Consider the following 22,157-nt stretch of genomic DNA (forward strand, 5'->3'; position numbering starts at 1 on the left):
GAAGAGCTGATGGTTTTTAATAAAGACACTTGGCAGTGTTCTCCACCCAAAGGGAGTCCTCCCGTGGCAGGGCGAGGACAGGGCCCGGCAGCATGAGGAGGTGACCCCTGGCCGAGCTGGAGGGCAGGGCGCAGGGGGGGCACCCTCTTCCTCCCCCACGGCCACCCACGGGTGGAACATCCGTACAGTCACTCGTGCGGGACAGGTTAAGAAAAGTCCCCAAGCTGATGCTGCGCCGTGCGAAGTCCCGGCTGCATCCGGCTCGGCCTCCCGCCCGCTGCCGGCGGAACAAGCCTGAAACCCCGTTCCCCGCCGCGACCAAGGGCCCGTGGAGACGCGCGGGACCCGCGGGGACCGGGACCCGCGGGGGCCAGAGCGGCTGGGGCGGCGGCGGCCGCCGGGGCGGGCTGCGCTCCCGCCCGCCGCCGCGTTTTCCCCCCGCCGGTCCGGTACGTGCCGGGGCGCACGGCTCGGCTCGGCCGCCGATCATGGGGGCCGTGCGGCGGGGGGCGGCGGGGGCCCGCGGGGGCGGGAGGGGGCCCGCGTGGGCTGCCGTGGCGGCGCGGCGGGGGGCGGCGCTCGGCGGCGGCCCGACCCGCTCTCCGCCCTCCGCGGCGCGGCCCCTCCGCCCTTATAGCGGCGGGGGCGGGGGCGGCGGCACTCGGCCGGCGGCGGCACGCGCAGGTAGGGCTCGGCGCCGCGGCGGCCCACGTGGCGGGCGGCGGGACGGGACGGGACGTGGCGTGGCGGGCCGGGCCGGGTGCCCGGGCCGCGGCCCCCGGCGCTCCACGCGCTCCGGCGCCCTGCGGCTCCGCGCAGCCCGGGGCCGCCGCTCCCGGCCCGGCGCGGCATGGGGGTCCCGAGCACGTGGGGCCGCGGCGGGGCCGTGCTGGCGGCGAGTCTCGGCTCCGCGCCTGCGGCCGGTCGCGCGTGTGGCGCAGCCGGCCCCGTCGCCGGGCTTGGCGGGCCGCGGGGTTCCCCGCCACCGGTGGGGCGGGCGGCGGGTCTGGCCGGGCCGGGTGCCGGGGGGGCCGCTCCGGACCCTCCGGCGCCCCCAGCCCGGGTGTGCGTGGCGGGCCCGTGTTTTGTTACTGCTTTGAGGCGGCCGCGTGGGTGAGGGTCCCACGTGCGCCCTGCCCGGAGCGACCCCGTTTGCGTGAGGAGTCTCAGGCCCGCCGCTCCGCCGCCGGCAGCAGCAGTGCCCCGGGGCCGGGTCCCGCCGCGAGCAGCGCCGCCCGCCCCGCGCCCTTGTCCCGGTGACCTCCCTCGGCGGAGCCGGCGGGGTACGAGCCTTGGGGGGCGCTCGGCCGGGGGAAGCGGCTGGTGGCCTCGGGGGTCCCGGCCGGCTTTAGGGCCGGGGGGGGTGCGCGGGCTCCGTGGGCTGCGGGGTGCTCTGCCCCGCTGGGCTCCTCGTCCCTCCGCCGTGGCGGCTGGAGGGGCCCCGGTGGGACGGGACGCGGCTGGCCCGGCCGCTCTTGACCGCTCTGTCCGCCGGAGGCACGGCTGGCTTGTTTTTAGGGGCTGCGCGGGAGCGTCCATCCGCACCGTCTTGCAGGTGCCTGATAGCGGTGGGGTGTAGGGGGAAGAGGTGATTAAACCGAGTCTTTGGCACCCGATAAGAGAAGGGGAGCTCCGGGGAGGCTGCTCTGGCCGAGGTCCCCGGGAGCCGCGTGGGAAGCGTGTCCTGCAAGCGAGGGTGGGTCCTCGATATCCCGGGGGTGGGAGGGGGCTCTCCCCTTCCCCGCCGGGCAGTGTTTGTGTGGATCACTGCTGGAGCCCTCTGCGACTGCTTGGGGTCGACATCGAGATGCCGCTCCCCTCTCGGATGCTTGCACTGGCCCTCGGGTGTTTCCTCTTAGCAGGCGCTTGGGAGCTGGACCTCGGGCGCTTGAAGTCACTTGGGTGGGTGAGTTGCTGAAGTCCTTCCAGTGTTGTGATCTGCTGCTAGGATCGGCGTTTGCAGGGAGGAGTCTGTGCTGGAGGAGCCCGTAGGACTGTGCTCGAGCCCCAGGAGAGGCACCTTTTAATGTGTGTTTTTTGTATTGCTCAGGGAGGAGGCTGCACACACCGAGGTCCCCAACAGCGGTGCACGTGTGCCGAGGTGTACACCTGCCCTCAGGTGTGTAGGCAGGCTGTCACCCAGCTGGCGAGGTCTTGCAGTGATGGGCAGTGGGAAGCTGGAACCGTTGGAGCTTGCTGGCAGCCGGTGTGCTCTCACTCTCGGCAGCGAGGGGCTGTTGAAATGCTCCTGGAGCTGACGACTCCTGCAAAGTGCTTTCTCGCCCCTGCAGCTGGGTGCAGCGGGAGCTCGCTGCGGCCTGGGGTCCCGGGGTCCGCTCTGTGCAAAGCCCGGTGGCCTGTGGCAGGTGTTTGCTAGCACCGGGGTGAGATACTTGGGGAGCCAAGCAGGGACGGGTGGCAGCTGGGCTCCTGTGGAGGGTGAGTGGACCCCAGCAGACATGCTTCACCCAGGGTGGGTGTCCTGGCTCCGGCCAGAGTCCTGTGGGCAAGGGATGTGCAAATGCATCACAAAAGGGTGAGCAATGCTTGCGGGATTGGAAGTTGACCTGAGGAAAGGGGATGAGCATGAACTGGAAGATCACAAGGAAATGGTGTATAACCTGTAGCTGCAGGTGGGAGAGGTGGGATTTGTGTCCTTCCCTGTGACAGCAAATTGCCTGAGTATTGCACAGCCCCTTCTGCCGGGCTCCCACCCTGCCCTGTGAGGTCGGGCACTTTGCACAAGAGTTACTGATGTTCTTGAACTTTAAATTTCTTCTGAGGAAAAAAGATCAGTGTTTTTTTTAGTTGCATCATGAGAAACCTGAAATCTAATGATACTGTTTTTGTGCTTTTCTGTGAGCCTTAAGCCTCTTTGTGGTGCACAAGCATCCTATTTTCATGCTAAGTGAGGTAATTTAGTGCTGGCTGATTCCCCCGAGTGTTGTTGCTCTGAGGTTTTTTTTGGCTGTGTCTAGAAGGAGCAGGGCTGAGAAATGGGCCAGTGCATGGAATAGCTGGTGTGTGCTGGGGGTGGGGAGCAGGCATAGAGAAACCCCCAGAGCTCAAGTTCGGTGGCTTTGTGAGAAGGGGCTTTCTCAGTCTTAGATTAATCACTGGGGTGATGGATCTCTTGATTACAAACAAATGTTTTGCTAGTGTACTGCAAACCTCCCTGCCCCAAAGTCACAGGGGTGCTTGTGCCCCGTCCTGGCCCCGGGGAAGGTGTGAAGCATCCTCCCCTTCCAGGTGGTTCCTGAAAAAGGTGCGAATGGTTGCACGCGCTTTCTGTTGGCTCCTATCTCACACAATTGGCCTGATTTATCTGGCAGCTAAGGTGGAAAGTACCCAGTGACTTGCATGCTGTTATTTTATTTATCCTTTATGAGGAGTTGAAAAGCTGCACGTAGGCTAAGGGAGGTGAGTTGCATCCCATTAAGCACTATAGCGCTAATCTTATTGTTGCACTTTTATGGCTTTTCCTATTTCCTTCTGTGGAATCAGCCTATAGCAGTAACTTTAAGAAAGTGGGAGCCACTCACCAGTGGTGTCTGTATGACTCACTTTCAAATGTGCCCTTAAAGCTGCTGCAGTGTAGTTGTACTGTAGCCAAAGAAAATTCATGTGGGGCTGTAGTTAATTCCTGAAACTGCAGTCACCTGAGTGCTGCTGAGTCGTCTGTGAGAGTCTCCCATCTCCATCCCTGTAATGCCTCGGCCCTGGTTGAGGGCTTTAACAAAGTTGGTACTATGGCAGTGGCTGGGAACAAAGACAGCTCAGACTCTTGCTTTTAGGGAGGAGAGCAGCAGTTATGTTTTGACTGACGGCTGTGACTTTCTGGGGTTTTGCAGCCTCCTCCTACCCTGCTCTGCCACGAAACCTGGAGTGGCCGCGTCCCTGGCTGGCAGCGCGGGTGTCTAATGAAAGAATGCTGGTGCTATTCGGTACCACATTTTTCTCATTCTGAGGATTTCCTGGCTGGCACGGGGTGTCCCGGGAGCGTTCCTAAGCACTGCTAGTGCAGGGAGGATTGGCTCTGCTCCCTGGCAGAGCATGGCTTGTGCTCAGGGTGGGACTGTGAAACCTGGCACAGGGACTGAGAGCCCCCGTCATCTCCTGAGACCCCGGACAGGGCTGGCTGGAGGGGCTGACAGCCGGTGCTGCAGGAAGCCCTTCCCCTAGGGCCAGGGGCGTGAGCGGAGTCTGGGGCTGTATCTCCAGCAGTGCCTTTGCTCCATCCCCAGTTCCTCTGAGCTGGAGGGACAGTACCTTGTACTGTAAGGGCTGCACTTTTTAAGCTTGTTCCTTTTGGGTGAGTCCCTTCAAACCTGCCTGTGAAACTCCCCAGCAAAGCCGAGCTTTTCTGCAGCCCTGCAGCTCCCTGGTGTGAAGCACCGGCAGAGCTGGGTCAGCAGCAAGACGGGCTGTGAGCACAGGGTGAGCAGCTGCCAGACCCTGCTGCCCAGGGATGAGCCGTCCTCTCATGGGGCTGGTTAGAGAGGGGGCTCTGGGTGCTGTGTCTGGGGTTGAAGCCGATGTGAGCCCAGAGGATGCCCATAAGAGCTGCTTCACATAACATTCTTGTAAACTGCCTGCAAACCCTTCTGGGTCCGCCTGCAGGGTTTTGGGTCAGAGGGCTCCAAGAGAGCCATGGCCACAGCTAGGCTCTGGTATAGAAATAAGCCAGGCTTTCTGCCTTGGTCTTGTTGATAGCTTGCTTAAGCTTGACTTCACACTTTCTCGTACCAGTAAGATGCTTGGTCCTTGCTCAGACAGGCTGAGCATCACTGGTGCTAATAACTGGGTACGGCAGCGCAGGATGGGAGCTTGTCTGGTATCTGTCTGGTAGGCAGAAATAGCTGCCTGTCTTTCTGCTTGGTTGGTTGTTCCCCCCAAAACTCCTGACAAACCATCCCAATGTCTCGCTTCGCAAGGCGGCTCGCAGCCTTTCACAGCCTGTGCACCATGGCTGCTGTGCTGGGAGCCATCCTTGGGTGACTGGGGGGCTCTGTCCAGTGGAGAGACCCGTGGCGGGTGTCCAGGGGAGGCCTCTGGTCCTGCCCAGGGAGCGCCGGCAGCCGGCAGGGTGAGTGGGCTGCTCCGTGCCTCTGCAGGCTAGGGCTTGCACCGGCGGCAGGGTGCAGCTGGGAGCTGGAGGAGGGCAGCTGCCGATGCTGCCTCTGCCAGCACGGCCGTCGTGCCCCGTGGCGTCTGCCTGTCTGCGTGCCCGGGTTAGCTCACCAGGCTGGCAGACCAGGGCACGTCTAAAGGTGTGCTGGCCGTCCCCGGTGGGGAGAGGCACTGAGTGGGCCGTGCCGCCTCTGGTAAAAACCTTGAGCTCGCCCGTGCGGGCTGCCGGCCTTGAGCAAACCCTGCCCGTGCTGCTGACCTCACCTCACCCCGCAAGCAAATGCTTCGGCTGAGCAGGACCTCAATCGACTATTGTCTTGGTGCAGAGCCCTTGCAAGTGTTGGGGAGTCACGTAGGCCATGTGCTGCCAGGTTAAACCCTGGCTATGGGTGCTCGCTGGAATTACAGCTCCATGCTTAATGCTATAAACCCGCTTAAAACTGGTGAAAGTGGTGTCTCATTAGCTCATAACAATCTCTATTTCATCTTGCTTCTGGCCAGAAAAAGGCCAAATTTGAAGCTATAAAGTGTTACTGGCTGTAAACAGCTTGCAATTGCCAGCACCTCCGTTTCCCCAGCAGTAAGTATGAGATCTCAGTTTAGTTTCAGGGACCAGAAGGGATGCTTGGGGTCTGCTGGCTCCCCACATGGACAAATGTCCCATGGTGGTGTTTATGGCCCCATGCTATCCCACTGCATGTTGTCACTGAAAGAGCCTGTTGCTGTGAACTGAGTTTGGGAGGCTGGGGTGGGGAGGGGTAGATGTGTTTCAGGCTCTCGTTCAGATAATGCTTCAGGACGGGGCTGGTGGGAACGGGTGCTCGTCAGGCTCCCAGGGAGCAGTGTCCCTCTCCTGTGTCCCTCCCCTCTGCTGGGGGCTTGAGGTGGGAGCCCCCTCAGGGAGTGGGGTCTGGTCCTGCCTGGCCTGGGTGTTTCAGTGTCGGTGTTTGCTGTCTGAAGGCCGGGTCCAGCTGACAAAGGCACAAGGAGCCCAAATGGCTGTCATACAGCAGGGATGTCCCTGGAGATCTTGCTGCTGCTGCTGAGATCCTGCTCCAGGCATTGCCGCGTCTCTCTGGAGCTGGGAGAGTGCAGGAGGAGCAGATGGCTGGGAGTGGAGGCAGCCTGCCTGCAGCAGTGCTGGGACGAGCCACCGTGGACTTCATGCCTGCCGAGGTGCTGGGTGAGTCTCTGCCTGCAGTGGCGCAGGGCAGCCCTGCCAGCCTGTGCGGGCTGCAGGGTGGTGATGGGCTGCGGGAGCAGAAGCTGGGGCTCTGCTGCCTGCCCTGCGGCCGAGCGGGGAAGCCTGCCCTTCTCCAGCCTCAGCTCTGCCAGCCGCTCCGAGTGCCCTGCTCTGTGGGAAAGGTTTTGCAAGCTCACGTGGCAGCAAATGCCAGGTGAGCGTATGCCCGGAGTAGGAAAGCCTTGAGCTGGAGGGATGTGTGAGGGGAGGCAGAGGTGCGTGGTGCCTGGGCATGGCCCCCTGCGTGGGCGGGGGACATCCCCCTTCCTCTGACCCCAAAAAGGAGCAGTGTGAGGACACTTTCATAAAGATTTGCCCCAGAAATATTTTGCGGCATTTGCAGTGCTTTATAAATGTGAGCCTCTGTCTTTCTGCTCTGGAGTCCTGCCAATCTGGGGCTTTTAAAAGTGCAGCAATTTGCCGCATTATGTAACTAAAAGTCTTGAAATCTTCCTGTTCCAGGCCCCTCCGGAGAAGGGATAACAGTGCTTGTGTATAGGACCTGGGAGATGGAAAGGGTTTTAGTCTTCTGCGGGATCTGTTTCAAGATGATACAGTCCTCATTGCCTGAGTAGCCCAAATTTGTGCTCTCGCCATTGCTGCGCAGAGGAGGGTTGCTGTAGGCTACCCATTCCTGCAGATTAGTCAAGACGTTTACAGGGAGCAGATGTGATACTTGCAGTCATTACTTGGTCTCATCAGTCTTAATTACTGCGAATATGGTTATTTTATTTCCTAATAGGGCAAACTGTAGCTGGCTGCCTGGCAGCTGTGAATTTGGTTTCCAAACACGTCTTACACGTTGCAGCTCTTCCAAAACAGAGCTGTAAATGTCATAACTATGTTCTGGGTGTGGGGTTTTTTTCCTTTTTGCAAAGGGGAGGGAAGCTTTCCAATTGAACTGGCTGCCTTACATGTGCTTTTTTTTTTCTCTTGTTTGAAACTACTTCTGTGTGGGGGCAAGGAGGAAATCAGCAAGAAGCCTTAATGCGGTTGAAGGAAGAGCTTTCTAAAACTGGTCTTTCTTAATAAGGATTTTCAGTGAGTCAGGGAAAAACGTTGTGGCATGCAGAACTCATCATGTAAAGCCTCTGGCGTCAGGCTTTGGGAATCTTTCTTCATGCTCTCAGACCTTGTACAGTTCAAGGTTTTTCACTGTGCCTCAGCAATGCAAGAGAGGTCATGTCTAACCTGCCAAAAGTCTTTTTTTAGAGATGCCACCTGAGCACCCACAGGAGGAGGAATGCTGCTCGCAGGGAAAGAACAAATAGATGAAATAAGCCGCAGTAATTTTGGTGCAGTCGAGCTCCTCGGGAGTGGTGGAAGAATTAAATCTGTGTGTGTGTGTGTCTTGGGAGCAAAAGGGAAAAATCCCCAACACCTCATCAGCACCCCTGGCTTTTGCTTTGGATAGTTTTTATTGCCAGTAGTTTTAATTAGTGCTAACAAATAGATTGTATTCCTTGCTGGTAGTTTTTATTGCCAACACCTAGTAGTCTCATCTTTTAAAAATGTTTCAGACAAATCAGTGTAGTTAGATGATGCTTTAAATTTCACTGAACACTGTGAAAGCTCACTATGACTCAAAGCAAGAGGTGGCTGGAAACTCCAGTGTGCAGCTCGCGTTGGGAGAGTGATGTTAAGCAAAACCCAGTGTTCATACTGGCTTTTCAGAAAGAGCATGATGGGCAGGTGGGCTGCTCCCCGTACCAAGAGGCCAAAGGTACGTGGTGAGCCTCTGCAAAGCCTGGCACTTTCCTCCCCGACTGCCTGGTGCCTGTGGGTGTGTGCTGGCTGCGGGCTCTGCTGCAGGGGCCTGCCCGCAGCCAGACTCCACCGGTGTGGGCTTGGCCCGGTGTTGGACGGGCCGCTCAGAGGAGCTGCGGTCCCCGGGGGTCGGGGAGAGGAAATCGGCTCCTCTGGCTCCTGGGCATAGTTCAGCTGCAGGCGTGCCCGGGGCAGTGTCTTGTAAATGATTCCTTTGTTGGAGCAGCGGGGTGGCTCGGATCTGCTCGTGATGGTCATGTGTGGCACTGGCCAGGATGCAGGAAAATACCCTGCCAGCGAAAAAATCGGTGTCTGGGTCGGGCTAAACCAGTCTTAGCGGGTTACAGAAACCAGCCTCCCGTGCTTTGCTTCCTCTTGCCCCGTGTGGGTCTGAGGCATCACCTGAGCGCGTTCAGGTGTCAGGTGGCTCTGGCAAACCCAGTGCCATATCGGGTAACTTTGCTGCCTGTGCCTCTGGTGCCAGGTGGGAGTGGGGGCTCCCTGCGGCTCAGGGCCACCGGCTGCGCTTCAGCCAGGAAGCCTGGATCCTGGCCTCGGATGCGCACCGAAGTGACACAGAGCGAGCGAAACCAAGGTGGGCGCCCACAGTACTGTGTGGTGTGCCGAGGGCACGAGGGGACGTGCCAGGTAGATGCTGGCATGTCAGCAGCTGTGGATGAGATGGTAATCGCCGTGAGTCTGAAAGAATGTGTGCTATAAATAGGAGGTTGCACCTCTCTGAGCCAGCACACTGCTTTGATGTTGTCGCTGTGCGTGGTGTGACCCGGGGGAGCTCTGGAGGAACCTCTCCTGCTTGAAGGTGGCTTTTTCCTCAAGTGGAAGCCTGAGCAGCAGAGCAGAGAACTGCGGAGCGAGGGGTGGGCTCTGGCGAAGGAGCCTGATGGTCCCCACCTTGGCTGATGGTGCTTAGTATGGGTGGGGGTGAGGGGGGAGGCTCTGGCTGCGAGGCTGGGGAGGGCCATGGGGTGTCAGAAAGTGTCTTCTAAAATCACAGGGGCACACAGGAGTTCTGGGGACTGTAGCGATTCCTGTTGCTTTGCATATTGTAAACCACGTTTGTGAGCAGCTGCTCTGGTTGCGTTTCCTCCCTGGGACGACTTGCGCTGCTCTCTGCTGCCTGAAGCAGCCTTATTTTTTGAGTAACCACAGCTCCAGGGTGTGATCCAGCTGTGCAGCAGCTGCAGCATGGGGAAGGCATGAGCAGCCTGACCCTGCCGGTTTCCACATCGCTCTGAATCAGCCTCTCTCTGTTCAGCCTCTCTAAGGGGATCCCACACTTCAGCAAGCCTGGGTGACATTTCCCCATTTATTTTGTTTTCTAATCCTTTCTGGTTTTGAGCTTTTAAGGTGAATTGTTTTTACGCTTGGGTACTTTAGTGAAACCTGCCGTAGCCTTTTCAGTAGGGAAAGAAGGGTTGGCTGCAGCTGGGTCAGTGGTGCCCTGCTGGGGCCAAGCCCCTGGGGAGCCGGGCTCTGCTGGGGCTGGGGCTGCTCCGGGCGCACCCACCTCACCTCCCTGGGCAGCACTGGCAGCATTTGGGAGCCTTCCCTGGTCACCGCTCAGGCTACATTTAGCCGCAGCCCGTGACCTTCAGGGCCGACTGGGCTGGTGGGTGTGCTGCGACACCTGCCTGCCTGCTCTTTATTTGCAGAAATGGAGGTGTCCTGGTTTGTGCGTGTGGACTTGTTTCCCCTGGTGTGTCTGCATTTAATAACCTGGGTGTGCTGCTCCTGCTGGCCCGGGGCTTCCCAAGATTTCGCGGTGTGCTGGGGCGGTGCTGGGATTGCACTCCTGGAGAAGCTGCAGGGGCTCTGCCCCAGGCAGGCGAGCCCCGACCAGACCAGCTGCTGCCCTGCTCAACCCTCTGCAGGTCCAGCCCCGTGTTGCCGGTAGCCCTGCCCGCTTCACTGCTTTGCCCTGGCTGCTGCTGGCAAGGGCATTGCCTGCCCTTTTCAGCTTAGGACAGGGTATTGTGTCTTAAATTTGTTACTTATAAGTACCTGCTAGCCAGGGCTCTTAAAGCCCAGCCACACTCTGAGCGTGTGTTTTGGGACAGCCTTATGAGGCCAGTGTGCTGGTGAGCCCGAGTGCTCGCCTCTCGGATCAGCTCTCCTGGAGGTGGTCCATCCGGGACACTGGTGCCGTGCCAGCCTTGTGAGCAGGGCTCGAGCCGTGCTGTTGCGTGTCAGGGAGCAGGGATGCAGCCATCTGCTTTCAGCTGAGGTAATACTTTGTCCTTTGCAGATATTTGAACCCCAACTGAGTCATCGCCAACTTGGTTCAAGATGCCACCGGCCATCGGAGGCCCTGTGGGATACACTCCTCCTGAAGGAGGATGGGGATGGGCTGTGGTCATCGGAGCCTTCATCTCCATTGGGTTTTCCTATGCCTTCCCCAAATCCATCACCGTGTTCTTCAAAGAGATTGAGGTCATCTTCAATGCATCCAGCAGCAAAGTCTCATGGATCTCCTCCATCATGCTGGCTGTTATGTATGCAGGAGGTAAGTGGGCTGGAGGCAGCAGTGCTCGTGCATTGCAGTATAGGATGCAGCTCTTCTGCTGGGTCTGATGATTCACACCTTGCTGAAGTGATGACAACCAAAACTTTGCCAAAAGTTGGAATTCTCTCCTTACATCAGAGCAAAACTTTCCTTAGTAAGTTTGCTTGAAGGAGGTTGCTCAAAAAGTTCTATTTAATGCCCAGAACGCAAAAACTGGGTTAATCTGTCCTCCTCTGCAAAGCTGTAAGTAAAATCTTTCCGGGGAATTATGACTTGTGTAATTCTGCCCTTGTCCTTGTTACAGTGCACTGTGGGTGCTGTGTCTGCTTCCAGCGCCTGCCTGAAGGCCAGGGGAGCAGCTGTGCCACGTGTAGGAGCCCCGCTCAGGGGTCTCTTTCTTTTAGATAAGACATCTCTTTTTTTTTTTTTTTTTTTTTTTTAATCCAGCAAACAGTGGCTGTATCTAGGGATCTGTCCGCAGTTTCTTATCAGTTCCAATGGCTCAGCTGTGCTCTGGAGTGCACTGAAACCTGGAGCTGCCTGTTCTTCCTCGCTGGTGCCGAGCAGCGCTGTAGGCAGCTTGTGCTGTTTGAGGGTGGCAGCATGCACTGGAAGTACAGAGACATGAGCAGAATAAAGCTAAACTACTTAAACTGAAGCAGTTCCCTTCCCCCATCGTTCAGAAACTGCTTTTTGAAGTCTTTTAATCCCCAGGCTGTCTGCTTTATGCTTGTCTTTAACTGGTGAGGAGCAGGCAGAGCGCTCCCTGCGGGGCGATGTGCTCCTGGCCCTCGCCTCGCTGGTCTCCAAACCCTGGTGTCTCATACCTGCCTGCAAATGCAGCTTTGCACTGGGTTGCTCAGCTGAAAGAAACTCTTATTGGGACCCTGCTGTTGTGTCCACTTCAGAGGCAAATTGGAGCTTGTACCACTGCCATCCCCAGCTGGCGAACTGCCCATGTCCTTGCTGCATTTGTGCATCGAAAGGAGCTGACGTCAGCACCCGGCTAAGCACGAGGCTTTTCCTTTGGGGGAACAGGCTCTGCTTTGTCCTCGCTCAGCTAGCGAAGCGACCAGCACATTTCCCTGCTCTGATGTTATAACAAGCTTGTAAACCATGTAACTGCCTTAATGAGACTCAATCTGGGCCATTCCTCCTCTCCTGATAGCTCAGAGCTGGTTCCTCTGGCTGCCCTGGAGGCAGCACTGCCTGGAGCTGCACGGTAGCTGGGGTAAGAGCTCCCTCCTCCAGTCCTGGGGTTGTCCCCCTGTCCCCCTCCCTCCATGCTGACACTGTCTCTCCCACTCCCCTTGAACTGTTGCCATTAAATCCCAGCAGCTTGCTGGTCTTGAACCACTTGCCTGTAAGCCGTTGGCAGGGATGCCAGATCTGCCCAGGTGCATCCCCTGGCTGCCAGAGCACAGGAACATGCTGCTGCCCTACTCACTTGTTCAGGACTCCTGCAGCCTGAGCCCAGACCCTTTGCAGGGTCTGAATCGTGCTGGAGCGGTCACAGTGTGCATGCTATTCTCCCCGTCCCCCAGGGCACCTTCCTGCGGGAACTGCGCACTAGCTTGGAGGCAAAAAAAGTAGCTCATGCTCTGGCAAAACATCCTGGGCTGATGCTATCTTGCAGAGCTGGGGTAGCTCCTGTCCCGGGCAGGGCTGGGGGTGGTGGAGCAGCATGTCCTGCAGCCCCACGCAGCCGTCCCATGCAGTCACCATCAGGGTACGTGGGTGTAATGATCTCAAATACCCCTTTCTCAGCTCCACATTAGGATTAGGGAGGACTCTGGTTTCATTATTCAGACTTTTTTCATAGCGTAAATAATCAAAATGTTAGCTGATCGCTAACATGTGGTCAGAAATGCTTCATGTGAATCTATAAAATAGGAGTGGGTGTGAATTCTTTTTTCTTTTAATTAAAAAAAAGAGGGGGGAATTGCCACCAGGGTACCTGGTGCTGCCTAGCTGGGCGGCTTCCTGCTAGCTGCCCTTGGAGCCTGCCGTTCCTGGCTGGATTTCCCGGAGCAAAGGCTGCTGCTAACTTTAGACTCTGTCCAGGAGCATCGCATTTGCTGAGTTCAAGGTACAGGTTTTGCAAAGTGCTGAGCGCTCTGTGGGGAAGCGTGTGGGGCTTGGGGTGATGTGGCAGCCCCTGGGTGCTGCTGCCACTTCTCGCGGGACCGGGGCCATGGCCCCTTCCCAACTGCTGGTGGCCTCAGGTCGGAGCCGCTGGCGTGGGCTGCTCTGGCTGGCATGTAGGCACCACGTCAGCTGCGGAGAGCAGGATGCCGCGGGGCTGGGGGCAGCCTCTGCAGTAGCAGGGCTTCTGTAACCTTCTCCAGGCTTTGTTTAAACTGGGCAAAAAGGTCAAGTAGCATCTGAGGACTCATGAATAACATGTTGACAACCTTGCTATCTGTTAATGGCAAAACTAGGTCTGTTAATATTCAATGGATGTTCATTCAGTTTATTTAAATACATTTTAGTATCTGTAGAGCATGCTTCACAGTATCTAATCACTGTTTGCTTTGGATTAAAGCTCCTGATAATGAAGCACTTAAAAGGCAGGTGTGCAGAGCAATTGGGCTCTTCCTACCATAGGGGTAGCAGTGAAAACAGAAGCATTCCTTCTCCCTGGGGCTACCTGGGGCGGCACAGTGCTGCTCTTCCTGCAAGCCCTCGGGGAGCTTCGCCTGTGCCCATTGAAGCTGTTTCTTCACAGCTTTGTCTGGTCTCCATCAGAAACATCCCGCTGGAGATGGGCAGTTGCTGTAAACTTGCTTTGCTGCTGAGACCCCAGCCCATGGTGGGCAGGCGGGTGGGCAGGGCAGAGTCCCCAGCCCAGAGCAGAGCACTGTGTGGGGCAGGTGGCTTCACCCTGTCCCAAACCCCTGTCCCTGGGGGGTGGCTGATGCCCCGGCAGCTCCCGGCTTAGCCCACAGAAGGCAGCTTGCTCAGAGAAGTCACAGATTTCTGCAGCCATGAACAGCCTCTGGCACTCAGCAGAAGCTGCAGCACGCCGGCACTGGCTGGAGGCTCACTTCTCCAGCTGGGGTCCTGTGTGTGCTCTAACCAAATGTCACTCTTATCTCCAGCTGCCTCTGAACTTCCTGTCCTTTCCCCTTACCCCGATTCCCTTGCTGGGTGAAGTGTCACTGTGTGAAAGCTGGAAGCCTGTGGCAATAAACCTCCTGTGTGCTTGTGTGCATCTGTCTTGTCTCTCGTGCAAAGATAACTCATCTCTGGGCATATCTCCTTCGACTTTCTAGGTCCCATCAGCAGCATCCTGGTGAACAAATACGGCAGCCGGCCCATCATGATCGCTGGCGGCTGCCTCTCCGGGTGTGGGTTGATTGCAGCCTCTTTCTGCAACACAGTGGAGGAGCTCTACTTCTGCGTTGGGGTCGTAGGGGGTAAGTGATGGTTCTGCCCTAACAGGGCTGCAATGGAGGTAAGTCCTCTCCTGAGGCAGCAAGAGGAGCAACTTAAACCCAATAATTATTAAGGAATGTCTGTGATGAATTTGCGTAAATCCTGATTCCTGTTACATATTCTAGTAAGAGATGGCCCTGGTGACATAACGTGGGAAGACCGTACTAGTGACTGTACACAGGACTAGTATTTGGTACTGAGAATAGAGAGCATCTGTTGTTCCTGCCCCGGGCTGGGGTTGTGCCCCGCCAGTTGACCTAAGGTTTGTCACGAGCTGGGGCAGTTCTCCCCTTCTGGCTCCCGAATTCCTGCATGCGGCTTCGCTGCTGCCCTGGCACCTCCTCCCAAGTTGGCAGTGGGGGGCCAAGTGCTGCTCACACAATCGGGAAGTTAATACAGCCAAAATGGAGCTGTGAAACCCCCAGAACTGAAACTCCGCTCTCCCACTCGTTCCACCAGCCCTTCTGCTGGTGCTGCTGGCTTGTGGGGGTGGTTGAGCTCTGAGCCCCTCGTCTCTCCTCTCCTTCAGGCCTTGGACTCGCGTTTAACTTGAACCCAGCCTTAACAATGATCGGCAAGTACTTCTTCAAGAAGCGTCCCCTGGCTAACGGGCTGGCAATGGCAGGCAGCCCCGTGTTCCTCTCCACCCTGGCGCCTGTGAACCAGCTCTTCTTTGGCATATTTGGCTGGCGTGGCAGCTTCCTCATCCTCGGCGGTCTCTTGCTGAACTGTTGCGTCGCTGGATCCCTGATGCGGCCCATAGGTCCCAAGCCAGATCAGCTAAAGAAAGAGGCTGCTAAGGAGGTGCTGCAGGAAGCTGGGAAGGCGGTGAAAAAGGACGATGGTGACCCCAGCGCAGACCTCATCGTCGGGAAGACCAAGAAACAGAAGAGCACGTTTTTCCAGACAATCAACAAGTTCTTGGACCTGTCCCTATTCACCCACAGGGGCTTCCTGCTCTATCTGTCGGGCAATGTGATCATGTTCTTCGGGCTGTTCACTCCCTTGGTCTTTCTCAGCAATTATGCAAAGAGCAAGAAGATTGCTAACGAGTCTGCAGCCTTCCTGCTCTCCATCCTGGCCTTCGTAGACATGGTGGCCAGACCTTCTATGGGACTGGTAGCAAACACCAAGTGGATCAGACCCAGAGTCCAGTATTTCTTTGCCATCTCTGTGATTTACAATGGGGTGTGCCACCTCTTGGCTCCCATGTCCACCACCTATGCCGGCTTCTGCATTTATGCCGGCTTCTTCGGCTTTGCCTTTGGCTGGCTGAGCTCAGTCCTGTTTGAGACCCTGATGGACCTGGTGGGAGCACAGCGGTTCTCCAGTGCCGTCGGCCTGGTGACCATCGTGGAGTGCTGCCCTGTGCTTCTGGGACCCCCTCTGCTAGGTAGGGTGTGCTATGCCCAGGGAGCTCTGCCTGTCCTGCCCAGCCTCGCTGAGCAGTGGCGGGTCCCCTCCTGTGGGCAGCCCTCAGCACTGGGGCAGGGGCGAGGGGGGCGAGCGCCAGCCCTGAGGCTGCCCCAGCATCTGAGGGATGGCTGAGGAAGTGGGGGCTGAGCCCCTGGCACAGGGTGGGGGAGCAGGGGCTGGAGGAATAAAGGCCTGAAGCTGAGGGTGATGGGCTTGGGCTGCTCTTGGGAAGATCTCCACAACCTGGAGCAGTTCTGGGGGGTATCTTGCTAAGCTGTCCCCTCTCTGTCCCTCAGGGAAACTCAATGACATGTATGGTGACTACAAGTACACGTACTGGGCCTGCGGGGTCATCCTCATTGTCTCAGGGATCTACCTCTTCATCGGGATGGGCATCAACTACCGCCTGGTGGCAAAGGAGCAGAAGGCGGAGGAGAAGGCAAGGAACGAAGGGAAGGAGGAGGAGACCAATGTCGACGAAGCTGAGAAGCAGAAAGAGGCAAACAATGACGTGGCCCCCTCGCCTCAGAAGAGTGCGGAGGATGGTGTCAAAGAGGAGGAGAGCCACATGTGAGGGACCGGTCTCAATCCCGGAGTGTTGGGGAAGTGCTGCTGCCCTGGCGCGGTGGCTGGGGCAGTGCTCCGCTGGCGCTGGGCAGCTGTGAGAAGTGTTTAAACCAGGTGTTCATTTTTAACCAGGCTCTGAATTGTCTTTCCATCTGTGTTCAACAAAGGTAACAGGGTTACACACGCAGTATCCTCGTGTGTCGGGGGACAGGGGGGCTTTTTATAGTCTGGCTTTTTAACAGTAACATGAATGTACTAATATGTGCCTTACAGTCTTCATATCTAGCTGAATCTGGACGAGCCTTAACTCTAAACCGTGCTTTAGCTCTGTATTCTGCTCGGGGTGGGGGGTGTGTGTGTATGCGTGTGTTTTGGGGAGTTTTGTTGTTAAAAAGCCATAAAAAGCAGGATACTGGATTTGTTGAAGCACGGTGGGCTTCAGGACTGGCCCCAGATGAATACTGCTTCACACGCTTCTTACCGCAGGCCCTCCACGGAGGGGGAGGTCCGGGCATGGGGTAGGGTGGTCTTTGGCTCCTGTGCCGGGTGCCTCCTGGCTCTGTAGGTGGTCTTTAGGTATGTTTTGAAAACACTTTAGCTACTGTAGTTCTTTAAAATCCCTCTTTTGTAGTTGTGTTCTCACGGGATATTTGGGTTGGAGAAAGATGGCTGCGGTTCAGGTTGGGCAGTTTTGCCTGCTCCGGGGCTGTGGCAGCCCCTGTGCACCTGGCCCCTGCAGCCGAGCCCTCTTGGGGAGCGCTGGGGCCCCCCCCTGCCCCCCAACTCTGCTCTGGCGGTGCCTCTTCCCAGCCCGATGCTGGGTGATATGAAACGGGTGCGAACACAGGGGCTCGGCTGGCAGTGCCAGGTCAGGGTGCTGGCCTCGGTCCCCCTGCGGGGCGGGCTTCCACCGGGGCATCCCTGTGCTGATCAGTCCCACCCAGATGGGTGTTTTGGGTGCCTGACCCCAGGCAGAGCAGAGGGGCTGGGTGGGGCAGGTGGAGATGGTACATCCCTGAGACAGGCCTTCTGCTTTCGCTCTTTTATCTCTTAGAGAAACCTCTTTTACTTGCTTCTGTTCAACTGAGATCTTAAGGCGGTGGATGCCTAACCACTCGCATCTAGGACACGTAAGGGGGAGGAAAGAATTTGTACGTATTTATTTTTTATTTTTTAGTGCTGGAAATATCTCAACGTACGTGGAGCAGGTTAATGGCTCTCAAGTTCTAGTAAATGTTGATCAGAAATCAATGTAAGAGGCTAAGGTTTGGGTTGTGTTTTTTTTTTTTTCAAATAAACTTGTTTTTTTTACAATTTACCCATCAAATGTTGACCTTCTTTCCTAGAGTCACACTTCTGTGTGCCAGACGACATGTATTTTGGGTCAGTTTTGGGGAGAGGTGAGTGGGGCTGTGGCAGAGCCTGGGTCTCCACCCACCACTCGAGCACCCCAAGGCTCCTGCTGAGCAGGTCCCACTGACTGTGGAAGCTGCTCCCCATGGAGATGCCCCTTCCCTCTGCAAGAGGAGGCTTTGGTTGGGGTTTGGGATGGCCACAGCCGAGTCTCCCCATGCACTCTGGTTTTAGAAACATTTCTATTCCCCTGCCTGTCTTTACAGGATGCCTGTGAAAGCCTTGAGATCCCCCCCTTTATTGCAAGGGGGATGGACACACACACTTAAATGTCTGTTTCATGAGTGATGGGCAGACTTTCCTGCTGTCTGTCCCCACTGCCTCCCTCCGTGAGCTGAGCAGGGCCACTGCTGTGTGCATCCAAGGGGCCTCCTGCCTGCGGGCCTGGCACTGATGGCGGCTGAAACCAAATGAGGGGGTAAATGAAAGTCTTCCTGCCTGAGCTGCGCCGGGGTCCCCAAGCCCCTGGCAGGGTCAAGCCCTGCACTGCAGCCACTCTCCTTGTGCTCCCTTGGCTGTGAGGCCACTTCGGGCTTCATTTCAGTCCAAACCTCACAGACAGCAGGCCAGGGTGTTTTCATACTGTAGAGTAACTTTATAAAGCCAACAGTATTTTGTACAAAAGGATTTTGTTGTACAGTGCTGAGCTGTGATACTGTAAAGCCAAGTAACTGTATTTTCATAAATGGCGTGTCTGTAGCTGCAGTAACGGGTTCACATTACAATAAATCAACCCTGAGGAGCTGCCCCTGGCGTCCCTGTTTTTGTAGGTACAGACAAGCTGCCAGCCCTGCTCCGCTCCCTTCCGCGTGTGGGTTGTTCGCTGGGGCCGAGTCTCCCCGACAGGCAGGTCACTTGGCTGCTCTGGGCAGGGGGCTGTGGTGGTAGGGGCTGCCGAGCACTGCCGATGCCTGTGTTGAGAGGAGCCTCGGTCCTCTGCAGTGAGAAATCCTCAGCCCCAGCCTCTGCTTTCCCAGTGCCTGACCTCCCCTGGGCAGGGGCTCTCCTGCCTACTCTGGGCTGTGGTAGCCCTGCAGCTGACACAGCTGTTGCCCTAACCAGGGCTGCCTGGGAGAAGGCTTGCGCAACCGGGGCAGGGCGCCAACCCCTTTTCTGAGGAAAAAAATGTTTAAATAATTTCCTGCTGCTTGGACTTGGCTGGCTGGGAACACTTCAGTAGTAAATCCTCGGTTGTTTTCTAAGGGTGGCCTCCATGCCCTGTCCCCGCTGTGCTGTCTAGAGCTGGGCGTCAGCCCTGTCTTGGCTCCATGCCCTGTCTGGGACCTCCTGTGGGACTGCTCCTAGGATCCACTGCTGTGGAAGTGCAGGTGAAGGAGGAAGGCGTGCGTGGGTTCAGGAGAAGTTTGCTCTTGCCCTGTATTAGGCTATAAAGTGACTCAGGCTAGAAGTCATATAATTGCCCTGCTTGTAAGGGCGGAGCACGGGGGCCCTTGCTGCATGCTGTAGCAGGGCTGGCATTGCAGCAGGGTGCAGACTCTGCCCTGTGGCAAGCCTTTCCTCCTGCAGCAGCCTGGCCGGGCAGGGGCTGTCTCTGTGCCTGGTTCCTCCCTCGTGGCTCAGCTCGCAGAAGGAGCAGGGCTATATTTAGTCACGTTGTTTCTGTAAGCAAAGGTGTCTGCACCACTGGGAAGTACAAGAGTGGTGCTCGGTTCCCAGAGTCCCTCACTGTTACCTGCCCATAAAACAGGAGCTAAAATAAGCCATGGGGCATGGTGTAACTGGCGGGAGCCCTGGCTTTTGCCATGGTGGTGGATGCTGAAACCGGCCCTTGGTCCCTTCGGGGAGGTGCCGCTCTGTGAGAGCCTGTGTCACAGGGACATCCCTGCGGGCTGGACCCAAGGGACTGCTTAACCACAGCAGCCTGGGACCTGCTGAGACGGTACCTCTGCAAAGAGCCACAGAAAGCCCGTGGGGACATAGTGTTTCCCCATTCCCCAGGCCAAGAGGTCCTGGCAGCAGTGGCCAAGCAGTGCGGGCATTGCTGGCAAGCCCCTGCTGATTGCAGCGCTGTGGAGCCAGCCCCTGTGAGTTATTGCACAGATTTCCTTTGTGCGCTCCGTCAGGCTGCCTTCCTTCCTCCCGGGGGTAGCAAAATAAAATTCTCTTCATAGCGGGCAGAATTGAGGAAATACTTGGGAGCTAATTCCCGTGCAGTTTGTTTTCCCAAACATCTGAGGTCGCCAGCCAGAAATGCTCGGCAGCAGCTGGGGGGGGGGGAATCCCAGAGGAGCGGGCGGTGGCTCCAGCAGCCGTCCGGGAACAGCTACCAGCTGCCGACCGCTGGTGGCAGCCCCGGCCGGCTGATGTTGTGGCAGTGCTGCCGGTGGGAGCCAGGATGAGCCAGGTAGACCCAGGTTGCGGGCCGCCCTCCTTCCTTCTCCTCTTCCCTGTTTTAGGGAATTTGGGGGATGTGGGGGGGTCACTGGGTGACCCGTTGTGGATGCAGTGGCAGGGGCTGGGGAACTGCTACTGCCTCTGCTCTGGCATTGGGGCACCCTCCACCTGCCCACTGCCTTGCTGGAGTGCCCAAGTGCACCCCAGCCCCATGGGTGTCCTGGGCCCATTTCCCCTTTCTGTGGGGCAGGAAGCTCCTGCCATGATGCCTGTGGTACTGCGAGGGGCCAGAGCAGGCAGGGGAGAGGACAGTCCCATAGCAGCCCTGCATGCACAGACGCTCCCGGCCTCCCAAAATGGCCTAATCCTCCCCACAATGCGGCACAATCCCCTTCCCGGTGAGGGGGGAGCTGGACCGTAGAGCTCATTCATGTGACAAGCATGAGGAGGGGATCTGGGTCCTTGCCCGGCTCCCGCTCCGCCCAGGGAGTTTATTCAGGTTTTTCGGGAGATTTGGGTTCTGCTGAGTGTGCAGCTCCAGCTGACTGTTCGGGGCTGCTGCTCTGCAAACAACCGCTGCCGTTCCCAGCCGCCTACGAAGGCGCTGGACTGGGCAATGCTGAGGCGAGTGCTGTGCCAGGGAAAGGAGGGCAGCTGCAGGGAAAGGCAACTCTGTCCCATGGCCCGGGCTGCCCGGCTGGGTGTGCAGAGCCCCCGGGCTCAACCACGGCGGGAGGCAGCAGGTGCCCATCCTGGCTGGGACAGGGGCAAGGAGAAGCGGCAGGGTGGCTGCTGCTGGCTGCCACCTTCTTGCTGCAGGCGAGTGCGCGGGAATGACCACAGCCCCGCGGCGCCCACCTCTGCTCCCACCTCTGCTCCCACAGAGGCTTTGAGATTAACCATGGTTGCAGAGATGCTTCCTCCAGCATCACCCAAACTCCCCAGTTTGCAGCTGAGGAACAGGAGGAACCCGCAGGATGAACTCATAGCCCGCGGGGAAGCCTTCCTCTTCCTCCTCCTTGGGCTGCCCGCAGGACAGGGCTGGCTCCGGGCTTGTGCCCCGGCACAGGCAGAGCGCTCTCTGCCTGCCTGTGCTCCTGCAGTGAGTGCCCCGGTTCAGCCCTGAGGTCAGCCCCCCCACAGCCCTGCATGGGGGGAGGTGGGCAGGACCAGACACACGGCCACAGCCATGGCTGTGTGCTCAGCCTTTGCTGCCTGGTCTGGACTCTGCAGGGAAAAGCAACAGCCCCTTAATGTATGAGCAAAGCAGCATTACAGGAGACAGATAATCAATTGCTACGAGATGATCATCAATTATTTTCACTGCACTTTATATTCTGTTAATGAGAGCCCTTTGCCAGTGTCATGGAGCCATTACAGGGGAGGTGAGTGATGCTTGGCTGCTGCACGGCAGTGAGAGGTGACTGCAGGCCGCAGCGCATGCCCCGGGGTGGCTCCCGCGGGTCGGATGGGCTGTGTTCACTGCAAACACTGCCAAGGACAATCTGCTGCACTTTGGCCGGGCTTTTTCCCTGGGTGGACCTGAGACCTTTGCTCTGCTTCATGTAAATTGTGGCTTCCTCGTGTTACTCAGGTGCAGCCTTGAGAACAGCCCCAAGATCCGGGGCACGTGGTGCTGCCCAGGCAGGGGCTGGGATGCTGCAGCTGGGGTGCCACAGGGTGCTCGGGGTGGCTCCAGGCCAATGAGGCAAAGGAGGTGTTTGTGCGAAAAGCTGGCTGGAGGCATATGGTGGGCAGGCCGATCCTGTCTGTGCTGCGTGCTGCGTGCCATGACTGCGCACGGTGGGAAGAGGCTGCACCGGCCTGGACATGTCCCGAGCACCCCAGGCTTTCTGCAGCGCTGGCTGACGGCTGCTGCGCTGGCAGCTGGGAGGGCCAGGGCCTTGGCCAAATGCCTGTCTGTGCCCAGAGCCGTGCCCACTGCCCTGCCTGTCCCGTGCCCTGGTGTGCGGCAGGGGGAGGAGGAGATGCTCGTGGCCACCCTGGACCCCACCGGGCCCAGCAGGAGGGAGTTGTGAGGCCGGCTTCCCCGGGCACACAGCATGGCGAAACACGAACCCCTGCTCCTCCAGGAGCTCTGAGCCAGGTCTGCTGCCGGCCCCGCTTCCCATATGATGGATGTTGCATGGTGCCAAGATGTGCCCATTTCAGGACACAGTCCTGGAGACTGGGAGAAACACTTCTTGCTTGAGAACTGGCGAAGTGTCAGTGCAGCAGCGAGCAGGAACCATCCCCACATGTGGTGGGAGTGTGGGGGAGTAGGGGCTGCAGTGGGTCCATCAG

At 57.8% G+C, this 22,157-nt stretch overlaps 1 protein-coding gene across 1 annotated transcript; it reads left to right on the plus strand.

Moving 5' to 3' along the window:
* Nucleotides 1-644: 644 nt before the first annotated feature.
* Nucleotides 645-18,245, plus strand: SLC16A1 (solute carrier family 16 member 1). Its single transcript, XM_076357972.1, has 5 exons — nt 645-684; nt 10,407-10,664; nt 13,940-14,083; nt 14,632-15,495; nt 15,815-18,245. The coding sequence occupies exons 2-5, from the start codon at nt 10,448-10,450 to the stop codon at nt 16,090-16,092; spliced, it is 1,503 nt and encodes a 500-aa protein (XP_076214087.1). The 5' UTR covers nt 645-684; nt 10,407-10,447; the 3' UTR covers nt 16,093-18,245.
* The last annotated feature ends 3,912 nt before the right edge of the window (nt 18,246-22,157 follow it).

This window comes from Aptenodytes patagonicus, chromosome 22, assembly GCF_965638725.1.
Source record: "Aptenodytes patagonicus chromosome 22, bAptPat1.pri.cur, whole genome shotgun sequence".
NCBI classification, from domain to species: domain Eukaryota; kingdom Metazoa; phylum Chordata; class Aves; order Sphenisciformes; family Spheniscidae; genus Aptenodytes; species Aptenodytes patagonicus.